Here is a 20847-nt window from a genome sequence, read left to right on the forward strand (position 1 = left end):
TGTGGTTCCCTAGTGGTTCCGGGGTATAAGATGTGGTTCCTTAGTGGTTCTGGGGTATAAGATGTGGTTCCCAAGTGGTTCCGGGGTATAAGATGTAGTTCTCTAGTGGTTCCGGGGTGTAAGCTGTGGTTCCTTAGTGGTTCCGGGGTATAAGCTTTGGTTCCCTAGTGGTTTTGGGGTATAAGTTATGGTTCGCTAGTGGTTCCGAGGTATAATATGTGGTTCCCTAGTGGTTCCGAGGTATAATATGTGGTTCCCTAGTGGTTCCGAGGTATAAAATGTGGTTCCCTAGTGATTCCAGGGTATAAGCTGTGGTTCCTTAGTCGTTCTGAGGTATAAGCTGTGGTTCCCTAGTGGTTCCGGGGTATAAGCTGTGGTTGCCTAGTAGTTCCGGGGTATAAGAGATGTGTTTCCCTAGTGGTTCCGAGGTATAAAATGAGGTTCCTTAGTGGTTCCAGGGTATAAGTTGTGGTTCTCTAGTGGTTCCGAGGTATAAAATGTGGTTCCCTAGTGGTTCCGAGGTATAAAATGTGGTTCTCTAGTGGTTCTGAGGTATAAGTTGTGGTTCCCTAGTTGTTCCGAGGTATAAAATGTGGGTCCCTAGTGATTCCGGGGTATAAGCTGTGGTTCCCTAGTGGTTCCGAGGTATAAAATGTGGTTCCCTAGGAGTATAAAATGTGGTTCCCTAGTGGTTCCGAGGTATAAAATGTGGTTCCCTATTGGTTCGGAGGTATAAGGTGTGGTTCCCTAGTTGTTCCGGGGTATACGGTATGGTTCTCTAGTGGTTTCGGGGTATAAGATGTGGTTCCCTAGTGGTTCCGGCGTATAAGTTGTGGTTCGCTAGTGGTTTTGAAGAATAAAATGTTGAGGTGTATACCTCGGAACCACTAGGGAACCACATTTTATACCCCGGAACCACTAAGGAACCACATCTTATACCCCGGAACCACTTGGGAACTATATCTTATACCTCTGAACCACTAGGGAACCACATCTTATACCCCGGAACCACTAGGGAACTAGTGCTTATACCCTGAAACCACTAGGGAACCACAGCTTATACCTCGGAACCACTAGGGAATCACAGCTTATACCCTGGAACCAATAGGGAACCACATTTTATACCTCGGAACCACTAGGGAACCACATTTTATACCTCGAAACCACTAGGGAACCACATCTCTTATACCCCGGAACCACTAGGCAACCACTGCTTATACCCCGAAACCACTAGGGAACCACACCTTATACCTCAGAACCACTAGGGAACCACAGCTTATACCCTGGAACCACTAGGGAACGACATTTTATACCTTGGAACCACTAGGGAACCACATATTATACCTCGGAACCACTAGTGAACCACATCTTATACCCCAAAACCACTAGGGAACCGCAGCTTATACCCCGGAACCACTAGAGAACCACAGCTTATACCCCGGAACCACTAGGGAACCACATCTTATACCCCGGAACTACTAGGGAACCACATCTTATACTCCAGAACCACTAGGGAACCACATTTTATACCCCAGAACCACTAGGGAACCACCATTTATACCCCGTAACTACTAGGGAACCATATCTTATACCCCGGAACCACTAGGGAACCACAGCTTATACCCCGGAACCACTAAGGGACCACGACGTATACCTCAGAACCACTAGGGAACCACAGCTTATACCCTGGAACCACTAGGGAACCACATTTTATACCTCGGAACCACTAAGGAACCACATTTTATACCTTGGAACCACTAGGGACCCACATCTTATAACCCGGGACCACTAGGGAACCACATCTTATACCCCAGGAGCACTAGGGAACCACATTTTATTTCCCGGGACCACTATGGAACTACATTTTATACCCTGGGACCACTAGGGAACCACATCTTATACCTCGGAACCACTAGAGAACCACATCTTATACCCCGGAACCACTAGGGAACCACAACTTATACCCCGGAACCACTAGAGAACCACATTTTATACCCCATAACTACTAGGGAACCACATCTTATACCCCGAAACCACTATGCTCTGTTTGGTTACCTTTTTTGAGAAAAATACAAGGGAATGTGATTCTACTGATTTGCTTAAACCTGTTTTGTTTGGAATTTAGCAAAAATGGGGAGTTTGACCACTGGGGTTGTCGGGCCCTTGTCTACTGACGTGGAACTTTCTAAACTCCCTCAACACATTTCTCCAAAATGAAGAAAAAATGGGAGAAATTCTTGGGCAAATCTTATCTATATTGTTTTATTTAGACCTGGCAATTACGGGTCACTGAGCCTGGACCCGCGCCTGGCCCGTATGGGCTGGGTCGACCCACCAGTCACCCGTATTTTTGCCGTATTTTTTAAGATTGTTTTGGGGAAATGTTATCAGCACTACTGTATTTTTATGAGGGCACTCCTCACTTTATTAAAAGTATGGTATGGCCCGCACTATAAGATGATCCAAACCGTCCATTAGATGGGTCACAACCTCAATAGGTTGTGCTTCAAAAATCATTTCCATAGGTTGATCCTAACCCTACGATCTGAATGTTAGAGGGTTGATCCTAACCCTCTATTGATTGGACGGTTAGGATCGACTTATGGAAATAATTTTTGGGGCACAACCTATTTAGGCTATGGCCCATGTAATGGACGGTTTGGATCATCTTGTGGTGCGGGCCATACAGTACTTTTAATAAAGTTAGGAGTGCCCTCATCAAAATACAGTAGTGCTGATAAGATTTCCCTTTTTTTCTATAGGAATTTGCTGGCCACCTTCGCCGAGGCCACTTGTCGGCTTGTGGCCCATCCTTTGATGCAAAGATTGGCAGAAGTAACATGGGTGCAAAGGTGGCTAACAAAAACATAATAGCAAAAATAGTAATCATTATGGATTTGTGGCAGAAGTTCTAAGTTTTAAATGAAAAATTACGAAAAAATGGAAGCAAAGTAGTAAAATTAAGAAAAAATTACTAAAAGGATATACTAACATATGACAATTACCGAACTACAAAGTCCGGCTGCCTTCCGTCGGAAGTCCGAAGTTTTGTTCGGACTTCCGACAGAAGCCAGTAGAATAGGGATAATTCCAAGGATTTTTATCTTCAAATTGAGTAATAATTCCAAGGATAATAAGGATATACGTTGTGATCTTAGTGTCATGCAGGCAACCATAAATTGAAGCTTGGTTTTGATGTTTTAGAATCCAAAAATGCAAAGAAAATGGATTTATTTTGAAAATGGGGAAAATAACAAAATTCAGTTTTAAGCTCAAAATCCATTTTCTTTGCATTTGTTAACACTGCTTCGATAAGTTTATCATGAATAAACCCTCGTGAATACGAAATCCTTTTATAAATGGCAACCTTCAAAACCCTTCCATGGAGTTTTCCACGTTAGAAAAGCCTTGAGGAAGAAGAAGGTGGTAGGTGAGAAGGTAATAAGTGCATAGGGATAGCTCCAAAAAGGTGGAGGGAAAAAAGAGGTAGAAGGGGTATATTTGTCCTAAAAGTCATCTTCTCTCACCTGAGAGCACCGTTTTTATAAATTTCAAATCACTAACCTTTATTCACAATTTAGACGAAACTTTGCATTTTTTTAATAATTTTTCCTTAAATTTATTAGAGTTCGATTATGAGTGAAACACTAACAATTGGTTTTGTATATATATACACGAAGGGATTGGTCTCTAATGTCATTTGATTGATCATTAGGAGAAATATCCAATCTGAGATCTGATCATTAAGAGATAGTAGATCTATCCCGGATCGATTATCCACCATCGTCGATCGAGGTAAATTTCTAATCCTTTTTGTGTTATAGATTATTTGCATGCTTAGATTAGATTGACTTTCAATAGATCTGTAAGATAATTTGATTAGATCTATTGTATGCGAGCATGGCATTCTAGATCTCTAAAATTATCAACTTAGAAGATGTTTTGAATGCCCTGATCCTAAATTTATAATTTGTCCACTATGAAGATTGTTTTTCAAAAGATTTAAAAAAAAATGAATGGAATAAACTAAAATTTCAAAAGTTATGAGGTTCTATAGTACTTTTATTGGAAAAAACTTGAGCAATACATTTTCAGGAAAAAACTAGTTTAAAATGTGCAAGCCACTTTGGATACAACAAAAATCGATCCTTCTTTGCGAATAAGTTAATTTCATTTCCAAATGGTATATTAAGCCTCTTTAGTAGCCATTAAAAAATAATTTGAAAATAGGTACAAAGCCATTATAACAACCATGGTTTCAAATCGGTGAGGTCCTCACCGAAACCGAAATATGACGAAATGAAATGAAATTTGGACGAAATATGACGAAATCGAATAAAAGAATATTTTAGCTCGCACAAAATTTTAACCAAAATTTCAGGAAGATATTAAATAATTAATAAAAATCGAGATCCCTTAAATTCCGGATGAAATTTCGGAATAAGCAAAATTTTGACTGAAATTTCAGTTGAAATAAACGACGGTTTCGGGTATGTGTGATTTCGGTTTCGGTCGAGACCGAAATAGAAAATTTGGGACCGAAATTTCGAATTTCGATCGAAATTTAAAACCATGATAACAACTTCTTGCAAATGAAAATATATCTCCTCTAAGAAGATATAATCTGGTTTGCAAATAATGTTTAATAGCTCTACTCTTTCCACTCTTTCTCTTGTTCTTTCGCATGAAGGGGCTCTTCAGTTGCAAGGGAGAGCTCACCGGGTCTATAGCTAACATATGGCTAGAACGATGTCCGTTGAATGACGAAAATGTTAATGATTTTGAGGGTACTGTTGGTGATAGAAAACAGAAACTGTTGCTTCAAGGCGTGATATCACTTTCCTTAAGATAAGATTCGCCCCCACCAGTAGTGTGCAAAGGGGATCCGCGAATTGCCTCCAAGATACAATGAAGCCTAGTAGGGAAGCCCTACTAATGTTTGATGATGCCTCGCACTACCGGAATCAAACCCGAAATGCTCTTTCAAAATTTCAACCCTTAGAGAAATTTCTAGATACTGTTTATGCAGAAGAACAGTATCTAGAACAGTAAATAAAAGCAAAAACAGTATGTAGAAATACTTGGGGATCAGATAGGAGTGTAGAAGAGAGTTTAAAGTCTGTCAAAATTGCCAATTTGTTTCTGTAATGAAATGACCGAATTCTGCACATTTTATAGACCACCTGATGTCTTTTCTGTGTGAAAAATACCTCTACAAGGCACCTTTCCAGAAGTTTGAAATCTGACCGTTAGATCACACCCATTTGATATTGAACGGTCCTGATCGATCTTAGAGGTGACTGTTGGTTTGAGTAAAACCTCTCTCCAACCCCGTCATCGTTAGATCAACTATCTATGGTGCGGATCGCACCCCCTTGGCTCTTGACTGTTGGGGGAAGGGACACAACCCATTTAACCACACTCTTTGACCGTTAGAGTACTAGGCCCGCTGGGCCGACCGTTAGGCCCGAGTCGAAGCCCAACCCAACCTAACCATTCGGCACTGGGCTTGATGGGCCTACGAACCATTCGGCCCACCTATCCGACCGGTCCATCTTCATCTTGATCCAACGGTCCAGATCAAATCTGAAAAAATTAAAGGCTCCAATCGCCTAAAAGAGCGCCAATAAAGCGCTACTATGCGCCTAAAGCCCATTGCCCAAGCCGCACGCGCGTGTGTGCGAACGGTGTGTTGCACCGTCCCGTGGGTCCAACCATGGGTTCAACCCAATGTGCAAACAAACAAGTAGTAGAGAAGTGTAATGCTTTATAAGCCCTTCTCTTTCCTTTCTCTCATTCAGTACGGGACTATCTTTTCAACTACACTTCTACATCCTTTTGTAAAAAAAACAAATATTTCCAAGAAAACATTTTCTTTTTCTCAAACGCTATTGAGAAAATATTTTCCAAAAACACTAAAACATGGCAAAATATAAGATTTTGAACATCCAAAATCACTAACAAGAAAATTGACCCCCAACAATGAAGCTGTACAGTGACAGAATAATTAGCAGCAAAAAATGGTGAAAAACGAAGGGGCCATTTGGATACGCCGATTTTAGTATCCAGGTTTTAGTTTGAAAACAGTGCAAAAGAATTCATGATCAAGCTGTTGCATGCCGTCCTGACATCGTTTCTTGGATTTTAAGTAAGAAATCCAAGTTTTAGAAATCTCTCCCACATCCTGAGATTTCTAAAACCTGGTAAAATGGGATGATCTCCTGCTCTCTTGATGTTGGAAAGAAGGGCGAGAAATCAGAAAACGGCAGCTGGTCTCTTTCATCTCTAGTCTCTAATTGGATATGCGGATTCTAAAATCCGCACATCCAAACGGCCCCTAAGTTTTCCGCAACTTCCTCTCTCACATTGACACTGGAGATGTGGATCAACTGGATTCTCATAAATGGCTGGATTGGTGAGCAGAGAAGGGAATGCCGATCTTCATATGTAATTTTTTTTTTAAATAAATTTATTTTAAGAATATATCCAAAGATCACACATGCCATTTATATGATATTAATTAATTATATGCAAATAATTATATTAATAATGATATAGTAGCCGAGTTGGGGACTGAGAGTGGAACCGAACAAATAGCCTCTTCACACACGTTAGCAATTTTATTCCTCTCTCTCTCTCTTTCTCTCTCCGCAACTTTTTTTCTTAAAATGGCAAAACTACACCTCCCATGTCATGTGGCATGTGAGGATTTGTTCAGTTCCACTGTCGGTCTCGGTAGCACAACTCTAATATTTAACTTTAAGTTCATATTAAAGTAAGATTATATGCAAATAATTTTCAATGTGTATTCAAAGAGGCCTATATTTTTCAAAAAAAAGAAAGAAAAAGTTTTGCTAAACATAGGTTAAGACTCAAGAACAAGATAAGTATAGCACTACATAAAAGCCCAATGATATTTATATAGATAATTTATAAATGGATGCATGATGTGTAATCCACCAAATACTATACCTTGGCATTTAGACCACACAATCTCTTGTATTCCACGTCTAAAGCAATAGTCTCCGAGTGCGGCTCCATGATACTAGTGCTCTCACTTCTCCCTATATTTTATGCTTTTCTGAGTTCTTGTTTATAGCTTCTCGGGATCAAAACTAAATAGAGGAGTGCCATTATCAGAGTAAGGGAGCGTGGATATCGTCTCGCTTCGGTTTTCATATATTAGAAGCATGGACCGAAATCCGAAATTTCGGTCAAATTTACCGAAACGGAAATGCACTGAAACAGAAATTCCTGAAATTTACCAAATTTCGATTGAATTTCAGTCAAAATTTCATTAAAATATTAATTTATTATTCTTTTCCCGAATTTCGGCCAAAATTTCAGCCAAAAGAAACGAGATTTCTTAGCTTTTTACCGGATTTCGGCCGAAATTTCGGTTTAGGCCAAGGCCGAAATTTGTACCAAATCCAAAATTTAAAACCATGATTAGAAGCATGGTTTGAAATTTCAGTTTCGGCATATATTTCGGATGTAGCCGAAATCCCAAAATTTCGGTCAAAATTAGGTAAAGACACTCGAAATGTTGGTTTTTTGGGCCAAAATTTTGGTAATTTCGGCTGAAATTTTGTACGTTTCGGATATTTCGGATTTCGGTCGCTTCGGTGTCTGTGTTGACCCGAAATCCGAAATTTCGGTCGAAATTTCAAACCATTATTTAGAAGTGCATGTGAATTCATATATTGGAATTTGGAAGTGAACGTGAAGTCTGCTTGTCTATGGTCTGTGGAAGGTAGGGTCCACGGTACCTCATGTGAATTTACAAGATGTGTTCTCTTGCTTCACGTGAGGACTTCCGGGCCCACCAACATTTGCCCGTGAGCGAGGCGACGGTTGCTCACGGGATAGATTGCACGCTTTCTAACAAAGAAAAAAAGGACGAGTGTGGGACCCACACTAAATTCCACGCCACAATCAGCCAAAAACCTTTACATATTTCTTTATCAAAGGGAAACAATATATTCGCCCCTGTTTTTAATTTGGGCTAGCTCCTCTAGGGTCAAAAAGTAGTCATAAATACACTGAAGAGGGCTGTCCCAAGTAACAAAAAGGATGAATATATCTCTTCCCTAATTAAATACTTGACATTTTAGGCTGTGGCTCTGCATTTACCTCTTACGAGTTATACCTGGAGGGGGCTGTCCCAAGTAAAATTAAAGGGCGAATATATCACTTCCTTTTACTGTAAGTAACGGTTATAAGGCTTCGGCTTTGCTAAAAGTGTAACTATCGTAAAGTAATCATTGAAAATTTATATGGTGGACGGCCGTTAAAGCCAAAGAAAAAAAAAAATACAATGGGGGCCCACATTGTCTGGGTGATCTAAACCGTTCATTCTCCTAACAGGCTGCTAATTAACTACCACTTTTTAATCAAGGTTTTAGGATATGGACTCAATTAACATATATATGACATGTTGGATTTAAATTAGGTTTTTGTTTCACTTAAGTTTTTTCTTTTTAGGAGATTTTGTTATCATTTGTAGAATATTTGAATGCCGACCCAACTAGTTTGGGACAAAGGCTTATTTTATCAAGATTTGACACTAGAATTCCTGTCTTATGATAGCCCACCACTAAAGAAGGGTAAAATAGATAAAGGAGTGCCAATATCAAATGCTTATAGCTATTCTGAGAAAACATGTGAAGGGGGCAAAAATAAAAAAATTATTTTAGTCTCCTGATATTAGCACTACCATGTTTTAATAATTGCACTAAATCATCTTGTCTTTCATTATTTAAACACCTCTCAAAGTTACTGCAGTTTCCAAAAAAAAAAACCTCATAGAAGCCAATTAAAAAGAAAAGACGGGCTGTGTTTGTGCAATTATTAAAACATAGTAGTGCCATTATCAGTAGCCTGAGTAGGGCATTCCGGAAAATCATGAAATTTCAGGGGTATGTGGGCAAAGTGACTAGCAAAATTTCTAGTTTTCTTTACACGATTCAGCTTACTTAACACTTTTTACACGTAAGGCCAAATAGGACAGATGTATTTAATGCCCATTAAATTGGCGTATTTCACAAGGCTTCTTTTGGTTTGTCTGAATGTGTATTTGATCCGACAAAATCTTGGGTTCGTTTCTATCTTGGCCATCAGAAATAACTAGAGACGGATGGATGTTCGTTTCTATCTTGGCCGTCGGAAATAATTAGAGACGGATGGATGCTTGACATATGTTAAAAAAACTTTTTAGAATGGTGGTGCCTCTATATATAGGTGGTTTGGTTTGGATTTGAAATTTTTCCTTTGAACCCAGAGTCCCTGGTTCGTTTAAATCTTGGCCGTCGCCAATATGCATAGACGGTCAGATCCACAGCACGTAGACATCAATATGGAACGGTGGCGTCTTCTAATAATATCGCCTCTCTGTGAGATTCTGATGGCGTACCCCTGAATTCCGTCAGCGTACACTCTATTTCCGCTTACACCCTATTTTCGCCGGTCTACCCCTTGATATTCCAGTGGCGTTCTCGATATTCCGGCGGCGTACTCTAGAATCCAGCGGGGTATTCGATATTCTGACGGCGTACTCAATACGTTTGTAACACATGTTTGAACCCAGAAAATCCGGCAGCATACTCAATATTCCAGCAGCGTACTCTAGAATCCGGCGGCATACTTGATATCTTTGAATGATGGGTGTTTTTTGAATCCGGCGGCGTACTTGATATTCTGGTGGTGTACTCAAGCATTCTCAGCCAAAAGAGACATGGGAAATATTAAAATATTCAATAACGCTGTTGTTCTAAGCCAAAAGAGACGTGGGAAATAATAAAATATTCAATAGCGTTACCGTTCTCAACCAAAGAGATGTGTAAATAAAAAAAATTTCAATAACGTAGCCGTTCTCATCGAAAAGAGAAGTGAGAAATAATAAAATATTACTTTAAAAATAGTGATTGACATTCTCATCCAAAAGAGAAGTGAGAAGTAATAAAATATTACTTTAAAGATAATGATTTATGTTGGGTTGTGAATTTGTGAGGAAGGGCAACATGCGAAGACTCTGATCATGTCAGAAGGGTATTAGGGTTTTTTTCCACCTAATTTTGAAGATTCACCCGTGTTTGATGCTTGTTTTAAAATGAACACGAAATCCGTAATTTGTCGAAACTATTACATACATTCCGTACTTTTCTCAATATATAAAGGGGTGCCAATATCAAATGCTTATAGCAATTCCGAGAAAACATGTGAAGGGAACAAAAATAAACAAATTATTTTGGTCTCCTGATATAAGCACTACCATGTTTTAATAATTGCACTAAATCATCTTGTCTTTCATTATTTAAACACCTCTCAAAGTTACTGCAGTTTCCAAAAAACCTCATAGAAGCCAATTAAAAAGAAAAGACGAGCTGTGTTTGTGCACTTATTAAAACATAGCAGTGCCATTATCAGTAGCATGAGGAGGGGCATTCCGGAAAATCATGAAATTTCAGGGATCTGTGGGCAACGTGACTTGCAAAATTTCTAGTTTTCTTTACACGATTCAGCTTACTTTACACTTTTTACACGTAAGGCCAAATAGGACAGAGTAACAATATTTAATTATAACGCCATTTAGGCCAATCCAAACGTCTTTCTTCTATAAATAGTCTCTCCAATCTCCAAATCACATAGAGCTGCATTCACCACAATGGAGTTTAAGGGAAATCTCAGAATTTTTCATGTAGTGAAAGAAGAAAACCCTCTTGCCTCTTTTTTTTTCCTTAATGTTTTTCTTTCTTCTTTGCTAAAGAAGAAAAAAAAGGGCCCCCTCTTTTCTTTCCTTTTGTTTTCAAGTTGGGTTTTGAATTTTATAACTCTGTTTTGCTTTTCACAATGAGTTGAGATTTGGGTTATTTTCTTCTGTTTCTTTTGTAAAATGGATGTAAAACAAATCTTACGCGGTTTCGCCATTTTTTTAGTGGAAAAATGAGCATAAAATTTGTTTTAGGCCAATTTTACTTTGAAAGAAACAGAGCAGAAAGGAATTTATTAGTGGTTTTTTGGTTTCTAGTTTTATTTTCTCATGTTGATCATTTTTTACTTCAGAAATTTCTGTTTAATCTCCATAAAAGGTCTTCGATTTTTGTTATAAATGGGCTTTCCTCTGCTTAGATTTTCACTTATGAAGCAAGGGAAAATTCAGTAATTTTCTGGAAAAGTTTGGAAAGGAAAAATATTCTAAATTTTATTACTTTTTACTTGAACCAACCCTTTCAATTTTTACTTAGAGGGACCTTCAATTTATAATAATGTCCCTCTAAATTAGTCATAATCATATCATAATCCATGTGGATAGTCATTTTCTCCTTATTTTCATCTAGAAGAATTCTGTTCTTCATAGTTCAAATTTCAAAACACAGTTTTTAACACTTTTCTCTGTTTCTCTATTAGTGGGTTTTCTCTGAAAATTTAAACTAACTGTTTTTCTTCCTTTCTCTCTCACTCAATCTGCAGATTCTTCAGATATCTCTACTTCTACTATTGGGATTATGGACCTTAAAAAAAGCCGAATGTCGGAAAGTTCGGATTTTAAAAGAATCTTCGGTATACTCATCGACGAATTGCCGAGGTCACACTGTATCTTTGATGGATTTTGGAGGGGTCGGAGACGGTGTGACATCGAACACAAAGGCTTTTCAGAAGGCGATTGATCATCTGAGCCAATTCGCATCGGTCGGAGGAGGGCAGCTCGTCGTCCTGCCCGGAAAATGGGTGACGGGAAGCTTCAATCTCACCAGTTATTTCACTCTGTATCTCCATAGAGATGCTGTTCTTCTCGGCTCTCAGGTACTTTATTCCTATCATTTTGTATGATTTGTGGACACCCACATTAAGTCTAACACTTCGAGCAGTACAAGTAAAAGTGTCCAAAGGAGTGTCGGCACGTGTGGACACGATAGGACACGTGAATCAGCAATAAATTTGAAGTGTCTGCCAAATCATAGCTTTATTCTCTTGTGGAATTAAATAACATTAACTCTAATAGCTTAAGCTTTTTGAGTAATTGGTTGTTTTCACATATCTAACGGATTTAAACTGTTTTCTTTTTTAGCTTCTTTGCAAGCTTTTTACTTTAATTATTACTTGCTAGGCATTTTCGCGGAACGCCATTTTGCGGATGGCTTATGCATGATAGAACAGCTGCCTCAGATGAATTAAGAATAAGAAAAAATCTTTGGCCTAGCAAATCCCAGAGGTGGAAATTACATTTTTTTTCCTGTCAAAATGAGTTGACTGTATATTCTGTTGCGTTTCTTGGTCCAGATGACGTGCATTCCATGTCGGCCCACATTGGATTTTCGCACATTGGGAATCTCGGTTCCTGTGCTCCAGTGAGAAGTGACTCGTGCCAAGTTGATGGAGTAAAAAGAGGTAGGGGTAGACCGAAAACAACTTGGGAAGAAACAAAGAGGAAAGACTTGAGGGCTAGGAACATAACAGAGAACATGACCTTAGATAGGACAGAATGGAAAAAATGATCCATGTAGATGAACCCAACTAGTGTCAGGAGTAGACTTAGTCAATTTGAGCCGGATAAATCCTTTCACCTTGTTCGTGAAAATTTTCTAAAGGATTCATCAGCCGACCCCAACTAGTTTGGTACAAAGGCTTGGTTGAGTTGAGTTGGGAATCCATGTTCCTTCAGACGACTCATTCCGACGGGAGGAAAAAGATTAGAAAAACTCGTAAAGTAGATTGTTACCTTCTCTTACAGTGGGTCCCACTGTTGGTGTTGTGTAGGTGGGCCCATTAAAGGCTGCATGACAATTGGTCTTAATGAGATCGAAAAATTAATCTAGGCAGTTCATCCGGATATTACCATTGTGGTTTAGGCGGTGTTCATTTGAGATTATAATAACCAATGGTTAGCTCCCAAACCGATTATTGGACTCAAAATTAATGTAGTTTGAGTCCAATAATTGGTTTGGGAGATCACCATAGGTTGTCTTCATCACCGAATTAACCATTGTTCTGATCATAACCATTCCAAATGATCCCAACCGTCCAATCATCTGAGAATTTGAAATTGGCTAGTTGCAAATAGCCCCCGAGCTGTGGAACAAAAGGATTGTCCAATCGGAAGACTTCCGCTCATTGAGAGTATCAACAATCTAAGCCATCCGATTAGTGCAGTTAAAATGTCGATCATTAGATCAACTTTTCTTGCCCTTTATGTCATCAATCAAAGGATCAGAATCATCCGGTTCTCCAAGCTGTGGGACCTGAATTTAGGGCCCCACCTAATGAATGATAAGTCATGTTAAGATCTGTGGTGGGGCAATCACATTGCCTCTAATATATACAATCTGAGCTGTACAATATTGCATTATGACCTTAATCTTAATCAGAACGGATTCGACAAATCTTTCATCAAATCAGAAATAGGATAGATTAATAAAATAACGAAAGTGTGGTATAGATCTGATGTTAGAATTTTGATAGAATATGGAGTTTTTTACCACTTAAATTTCGAAAAGTTGCTGAAATTACCAGTCAGGTTTACTTTTCAAACCCTTGACAATAGAAGCTTGTTGGAAAAAGACACTAATACCTCTTCCCTCTTCTCCTTTTTTGCTTGTGCAAATTTTACTTGTTAATCATGTTTAAATATCTGTTTAACTGCTCATAGTTCACTTGCAGGACATAAATGAATGGCCTCTTATTGACCCCTTGCCTTCTTATGGAAGAGGAAGAGATAAACCTGGTGGGAGATATAGCAGCTTAATTCGGGGATCAAATCTCACTGATGTTGTAATAACAGGTACTCTCAGTTCATCCAATTGCCAAATTTGCAGATGAGATGAAAAACAGTTCTCTCAACCATCTTAGTAGACAATTTAGGAGCAAACCCATATCAAATAAACCTTATAGAACAATTGAGCATCACCCAATTTGTGAACTGGGATGCCCAAAAGGTGTTGAGGTTCTAAATTCTCAAAATAAACTGAATGATGTAAATATTCTCACTGCTTAAGAATTGAGCTCACCTTTGTTGGATTTCACTTCAGGAGATAATGGCACCATCGATGGCCAAGGGGCTATGTGGTGGCAGAAATTCAAAAGTAACAAGCTGAAATATACACGCGGGTACCTAATCGAAATCATGTATTCTGATCAGATTCTGATATCTGATCTTACTCTGGTTAACTCCCCATCGTGGAATGTTCATCCTGTTTACAGCAGGTTTATTCTTCTCCTTCCACAATAATTTGATATTTATGAATGCCATTTTACTCATCTGCATCTTTCAATGAAGAAGCCATCTAAATCTAACCAGATTCATGTCAATTTGACACAATCTCTACCTCTTAGAAGAGAGAAGACAACTGCTCTAGATTGATCATTTCAGAAAAGATCGTTTTATTTGTTTCAAGTTTGTCTCCATGTGCTGATTAAGTTTGATATTTGCAGCAATGTCATTGTCAAAGGCATCACTATTATTGCCCCACTTAGATCTCCAAATACTGATGGAATTAATCCAGGTTTGTCTACTCCCTGAACTTCTAATTTTCAATCTAATGAATGTGATTAAAATGGGTAAAAGACACAGACTCATTCGGAGTGGTGCAAGGCGCTGTGAACTTCAAATCTGTGAAGGCAACATAGCTAAACTGATAGATTCCACTAGTAGAGAAGTATGAAGAAATAAAATAAACAGATATGACTAGAACCACTAAACAAGAGTAAACCATTCCTGTGTTCATGATCTGATTGTGTTTTCTGCCTCAATGTCAGATTCCTGCACCAATGTACGAATTGAAGACTGTTATATAGTTTCTGGGGATGACTGTGTTGCCATAAAAAGTGGCTGGGATGAATATGGGATTGCCGTTGGGATGCCGACCCAACATGTGATCATCAGGAGGCTCACCTGCATTTCACCCACCAGTGCCGTCATTGCTCTCGGCAGTGAGATGTCAGGTGGAATCCAGGATGTCAGGGCCGAAGACATCACAGCCATCGATTCAGAATCAGGAGTGAGAATCAAAACAGCTGTTGGTAGAGGAGCATTTGTAAAAGACATATATGTGAAGGGGTTTACCATGCATACAATGAAGTGGGCCTTTTGGATGACGGGCGCTTATGGGTCCCATCCTGATGATCACTGGGATTCTAATGCAATTCCTGTCATCGACAGGATCAGTTATAGTGATGTGGTTGCAGAGAATGTCACCATGGCTGGAAGATTGCAGGGGATCCAACAAGCACCTTTTACTGGCATTTGTATCTCTAATGTGACCATTGGAATGGTGAAATCAAAGAAACCTGCGTGGAACTGCATAGATATTCAGGGAGTTTCGAGCTCTGTGAGTCCTCAACCGTGTGCTTCATTGCCCGACCAGGGATCAGAATCCAGGCCCTGCCCATATCCTACTGACAGATTAGCCATTGAAGATGTGGAATTTACGGAGTGCAGTCTCGAAACCACCTATATATAAAGTATTTATATATTTCCTTTGGCTTCATGATCTTGAGTGATTGCTCTTGTAGTGGTCACTAGATTAGAGGTATTCTCTGTTTCTAGCTTACTAGTACTAAATGTGGAAATGAACAAATTTCTAGGATCTTCTATATTCCTGGTGAGTTTTGGTGGGTCAGATATGTGTAAAGAATAGGCCAATATCTCTTTTGGTGGGTCTCTAGTGCATTTCAAAATGAAAGAGCAACTATATACCTATGTTTTCAAAACTGAGATTATGTTTTTTAATCCTCAACAGTAAACTCGGACCAATAAGGGAGTCACTTTGAACCAAGTATGAGTTGACTAAATCTCTATCCAACACATGAGGGAGAGGCTATATGACTCCAGTTCCAGAACAATCTTTTTTTTTTTAATGTTTACTCCAGAACAATCTAAAAGACAAACTACATGCAGATCTACTGAAGTTCAATAAAGCTTCAAGAAGTCTATCTCCACATATGATAGAAGCAAAGCTGATTGCAAGAGAAATAACACAAGAATATGAAAACTATATGCAGACAATCTAAAGAAATGTAGTCAGTGTGAAGAAGTAACAAAAACTCCAACCTGTAAAGTAAGAAATCAAACAATGTGAAAGCACATTGGGCTACAAGCATCTCAATAATCGAATGTATTTACCATTTAATGGTTTTTTTATTATTAATGTAGCAACAAACCTCATATTATTACAAGGTAATAAGATCTAGCCTTGGAGAAGAACGAGAGAGAAACGTAGGCTCTATTAAATATATCAACTTCTTAGATTGACACATAATTTGCAATTAAAAATTAGGAAGTCTTAGAACTTTACATAATCAACTCCCAAAGGGAACGGTTCTAATGTTCTACAGCTTGATGCACCCTTTGCACAGCCAATATCTTCCACACAGTTTCTCTCTCTTGTTTAATTTGTTAAGGTATATATTGTTTTCTTGGTAACAAAGGGATAATTCAGAAATATTTTCTGCAATATATTAAACATACAAGCACAATTCCTAGTGCATATGGTCTGGATTGAACATCACGGATTCCCTCCAGATAAGCTCCTTAATGTTTTCTTCAGTGAATGATGGCTGCTCAAAATCAAAATTGAAAGGCGCTGAGCAAGTGGGCTCATCATTGATATCATGGAGAGATGATAAATACGGGTGGCAAAGTGCCCCATCGACTGCACACAAAGGAAAGTACACAATGAACAAAATGGCTTCAAAGAAAAGAAGTCACAGAGATCTAACACTCCAAATGGTACTTAACGATGGACATTTAATATACCTGTAATACGACGGCTGGGATCGAACACAAGCATTTTCTCTAGCAAATCAACAGCTGCAGGGTTCCTATTGGGAAATTTCTGAGAAAAGTGTTGCTTTGGAAACTGGGGAAGCTGTCTAACATACCTCCGGGCATTGTCACTTCGAAGAAACCCAAGGCTGGCATCATCCGGTGAACCTAGTAGCTTTTAAGGGGGAAAATAAAAAGAGGTGGAAAAAGTCAGCTTTTCATACTGAAAGTCAGCCACTCACCCATCAGCTACAATCATAGGTTTAAATTTCGGATGAAAACGAAACGTTTCGGACGAAATTTCGGATTTCGGTGGAGCCCGACACGAAATTTACCGTAACTCAGACTTTTACAAAAAATCGGTGAAATTTCACCAAAAATTCAGTTAAATTTCGTTTTTTTACCCTTTTGTACAAAATTTCAACCGAAATTTGGAAATTTTTGGTGGAAGATGTCCACGAGAAATTCAAGTTGCCGAAATTTTGATCTTGTTTTTACATAATTTTGGCCAAAACCGAAAAGTTTGGGTTTCAGTGGTGGCTGAAACCGACACTGAAAACCGACATTTCAATCTTTGGCTACAATATACCACTTTTTTCTTCATTTTTTCAGTGGTTCCCTTTAGAAACAAGAGATTTACTATTTGCAGACATGTGGAAGCCTAACAAGTTTGGAAAAATAAAGAAAAAAAAAAAAGAATTAGCAAAAGGAGAACATGCTTGGTTATTCAAAAGCTTCAGTAGTTTTCTTTTCTTTTCATGGTAGCAAAAGGGGAACATGCTTCAATAAAAAATATAGCCTTATAAAGATATCAATATCAAAGCTATTTGTAAAGAATACCATGAAAACATATGATGAGAGAGAGAGAGAGACATGAAAAATTCGTATAAAGGGAGAAATCTGATTTTTGTACAGTAAAATCGACTAGGGTATTACATTGGCATAAAAAACACGAATACATCAAAAGACTAAACGACCCTCAATGAAGGGTAATCGACCAGATTAACGTAAACTAATCCATGATCCATTGTTGACCTGCCCAACCTACATTTCAGTGCCTTCAACATTGACTTCTTTTTGCTCTGATGTGCCCCATAAAATAATCCATGATCTAGTGTATACCTAATTATCCCAATTCGCTTGGCTGTCTACGGGTTTTCATCCCTTGGATCACAAAGCAAATGACAAACCCAATTTATAGCATATGTAATATCAGGTCTAGTGAAATGTGAGCACTGCAAGGCCCCTACCATTGTACCATGCCAGTGAATCTTTCACCCTTCTTTCATTAGTCATCTTGTTGTATACTTCATGAGTGCTAAAAGTATTACAGTTCATCATACATAATTTATAGCTCCCCAAGGCCTTTCTTATATCAAAAGCTCCTTATTAGATTACTTTTCAGCCTTTGGATCTCATTACTATCACTACTGTGATAATAATATTATTTGTATAGACCAGAACAGGCAACATACCTGATTGTGTCCCTGATGAATAGTGTGTTATCTAACTTGCTCATCTTATAATCTCTTATTGTAAGTGCTTGATGAATTCTAACAACCTTTATTGAGTTAGCACACAAAATGACCTTTATTTGCAACTTTAAAGCCCATTGGTTGCTCCATATACAACTCACCAGTTCACCCTTTAGACATCAAAGCAGAAAGGCATTTTCATATTCATTTGAAAAAGATTCCAGCCAACAGTGTCAGCTAAAGCCTAAAAAGTCTCACTTTAGTAGTCTTGATGACTAGGTTGAATGTCTCTTCCTAATCCAATCCATTTTCATTGTAGCCCTTAACTACAAGCCTTGCCTTTTACTTATCTATAACCCCATGAAATTTGACTTTAATTTATGTATCTATTTGCATCCTACCATGTTTTTTTTTTTTTTTATCTTCAGGCCTAGCTACAATGGTCCATACTCCCATGTGTCGTTTTTGTAAAATATAACCATCCCCTTCCTATGTCTGGCCACCTATCATTTATCATTGGCTACCACTTCTATGAAGATGACAGTACCTAACTTGACAATGTGAGTAGTTAGAACATGTTTGTGTTTGTTCTGGCAGTGTAGAACAATGTCTAAAAATGCAGATGTGACATGGAACGCGGACAAGAAAAATCCTTGTCGACTCGGCACGGACGCGGCCAAGAACGCGGTTGACGCGGTCATAACTCGGGACAGTAACATTGATAAAGATGTGATCATCAAAGGACGGGTTTAATCCTTGTCGACTCCCCATTACTCTTAGAAACTCACAAACTCACTTTTCATGTCCACTTAGAAACTCACAACTCACTTTTCCTGTCTACGGGTTTAATCCTTGTCGACTCCCCATTACTCTCACACCCAATGCTCAGAGGTCATAAAGGTGTGATCATCAAAAGACATGGCATAATATTAAAATCTTACAAGAAGACAGTAACATCGATATTGCTAATGTTCATTGCTATTGCCAATAAGACGCTCACACCCAATGCTCGGAGCTCATAAAGGTGTGATCATTAAAAGACATGGCATAATATTAAAATCTTACAAGAAGACAGTAACATTGATATTGCTTATCTTCATCTCTATTGCCAATAAAGACGCAAATAATAGACTTGGGCTATAACTTAAGAGAAAAAGTTGGAAGATGAACATAGTAAATGCATCCACACAACCAAAGCATAGACCAGTTAGGAAGAACCCCAAGAAGTGTCTAAAGAGAGATTACTAGCCAAGAATAGAGGAAAGAAGCATGTTAATGGCGTGAGTGATTGTGTGAAATGTTCAGTCCATAAATATTGAGAGGCTCCTGAATGAAATAGCAAGGAGAGTCCAACTTTGGCGGTACAAAGATTATGTTCGATAACTCCATTCTAAGATAGAGTAGGGAGGCACGAGAATTGTAGCCAAATACCGTAAGAATGGCAATGGTCCCTAAAGGCTTGAGAGGTGAACGTACCTCCACTGTCACTTTGTACATGCTTAATAATGAGGGTATTAAAAAAATGAGAGAAGACTGTTGGACTCGAAATTTTACAGAAAGGGGGTAATAGTAAAATCTTTTCTTAAATAGAGAGAGAGAGAGAGAGAACGGGTAGTTACACATTACGCTATCCCCTAAAGTAAAAAGGTTAAATGTAAAGTACTTTAATAAAAAAACAAAAAAAGAGCCCACAACTAAGGAAAAAAAATCCCTAAATTTTAGGAAATAAAAATAACTCTTGCGAAGGGAGAAGTGAGTCATCCACTTTTCAAAAAGAAGTTACGTAACTCCCCACAAAAGGGGAAGCGGAGATCGTGAAGTTCAGAGACAAGAGGTGATGTGGCAGTTGCCAACCACTTCAAGAGGATTCTATAAATAGAGGTGTTGAAACTTACCAACTTCTTCAAAAGCTTAAGCTGTTGGAGAAAGGCATTATTTATCTTTTATACTTTAACACTCCCCCACACGTGTGGCCCACTTGGCAAACACGTGGCACATGTGGTCCCACTTTGGGCCGACCATCGCATGTGGAATTTTGCTATCCGAGAGGTTTGAAGACGAGACCTTTGGCTCTGATACCATGTTAACGTACCAACTTCTCCAAAACCTTAAGCTATTGGAGAAAGGCATTATTTATCTTTTATACTCTAACAAGAGGGAAGATCCTTTAGCAAAGGAACAGATCTTCGGGAGCAAAGGCTACGCGAAAAGAGGAACAGCAGGAAAAAAGAGAGGTGAGGAAAGATTTGGGCTAACAGTTTCTTTTTTCTTCTCTCTTTCTTTTTGCAGATTCTCTTCGAGGAAGAAGTCATTTTTCTTTCATGAAAAGGATGAAGAAAATCCCTTTAGAGTCTCTTCGAGGAACTTTCTAAAGGGACAAAGATGATGAAGAAAATCCCTTTAGAGTCTCTTCCAGGGACTTTCTAAAGGGAGAAAGATGATGGAGAAAATCCCTTTAGAGTCTTTTTCAGGAACTTTCTAAAGGGAGAAAGATGATAAAGACTCCATTTACAGTCTCTTCCAGGGACTTTCTAAGGGGAGGAAGATGATAAAGATGGCGGTTCCCCCCAAAAGATAAAGACGAAAGTTTCCTCAAAAGAAAGAAGACCTTTC

At 38.6% G+C, this 20847-nt stretch overlaps 2 protein-coding genes across 2 annotated transcripts in view; one reads left to right on the plus strand and one right to left on the minus strand.

The window, feature by feature from the left end:
* Positions 1-10560: 10560 nt before the first annotated feature.
* Positions 10561-15590, plus strand: LOC143885287 (putative polygalacturonase). Its single transcript, XM_077389381.1, has 6 exons — positions 10561-10696; positions 11470-11802; positions 13657-13777; positions 14025-14199; positions 14428-14498; positions 14752-15590. The coding sequence occupies exons 1-6, from the start codon at positions 10664-10666 to the stop codon at positions 15453-15455; spliced, it is 1437 nt and encodes a 478-aa protein (XP_077245496.1). The 5' UTR covers positions 10561-10663; the 3' UTR covers positions 15456-15590.
* Positions 15591-16187: 597 nt separating this feature from the next.
* The window catches only part of MPK4 (MAP kinase 4), a 46346-nt gene continuing 41686 nt past the window's right edge, over positions 16188-20847 (minus strand). Inside the window, exons 5-6 of the mRNA XM_077389382.1 lie at positions 16751-16934; positions 16188-16646 (exon numbers count right to left, since the gene is read on the minus strand). Of these exons, the coding sequence (XP_077245497.1) occupies positions 16474-16646; positions 16751-16934 (357 nt within the window). The 3' untranslated portion in view covers positions 16188-16473. The remainder of the gene's footprint in view (positions 16647-16750; positions 16935-20847) is intronic.

The sequence above is a fragment of the Tasmannia lanceolata genome, unplaced genomic scaffold (genome assembly GCF_043159265.1).
Source record: "Tasmannia lanceolata isolate RefF3 unplaced genomic scaffold, GAP_Taslan_0.1 ptg000008l, whole genome shotgun sequence".
NCBI classification, from domain to species: Eukaryota; Viridiplantae; Streptophyta; class Magnoliopsida; order Canellales; family Winteraceae; genus Tasmannia; species Tasmannia lanceolata.

What these genes read in the sequence shown, in the direction of transcription:
- LOC143885287 (XM_077389381.1), top strand. Translation starts at nt 10,664, where the DNA reads ATGGAGTTTAAGGGAAATCTCAGAATTTTTCAT. An exon ending in CTGTTCTTCTCGGCTCTCAG is followed by an intron (nt 11,803 to 13,656) that starts GTACTTTATTCC and finishes GTTCACTTGCAG; the next exon opens with GACATAAATGAATGGCCTCT. An exon ending in CACTGATGTTGTAATAACAG is followed by an intron (nt 13,778 to 14,024) that starts GTACTCTCAGTT and finishes ATTTCACTTCAG; the next exon opens with GAGATAATGGCACCATCGAT.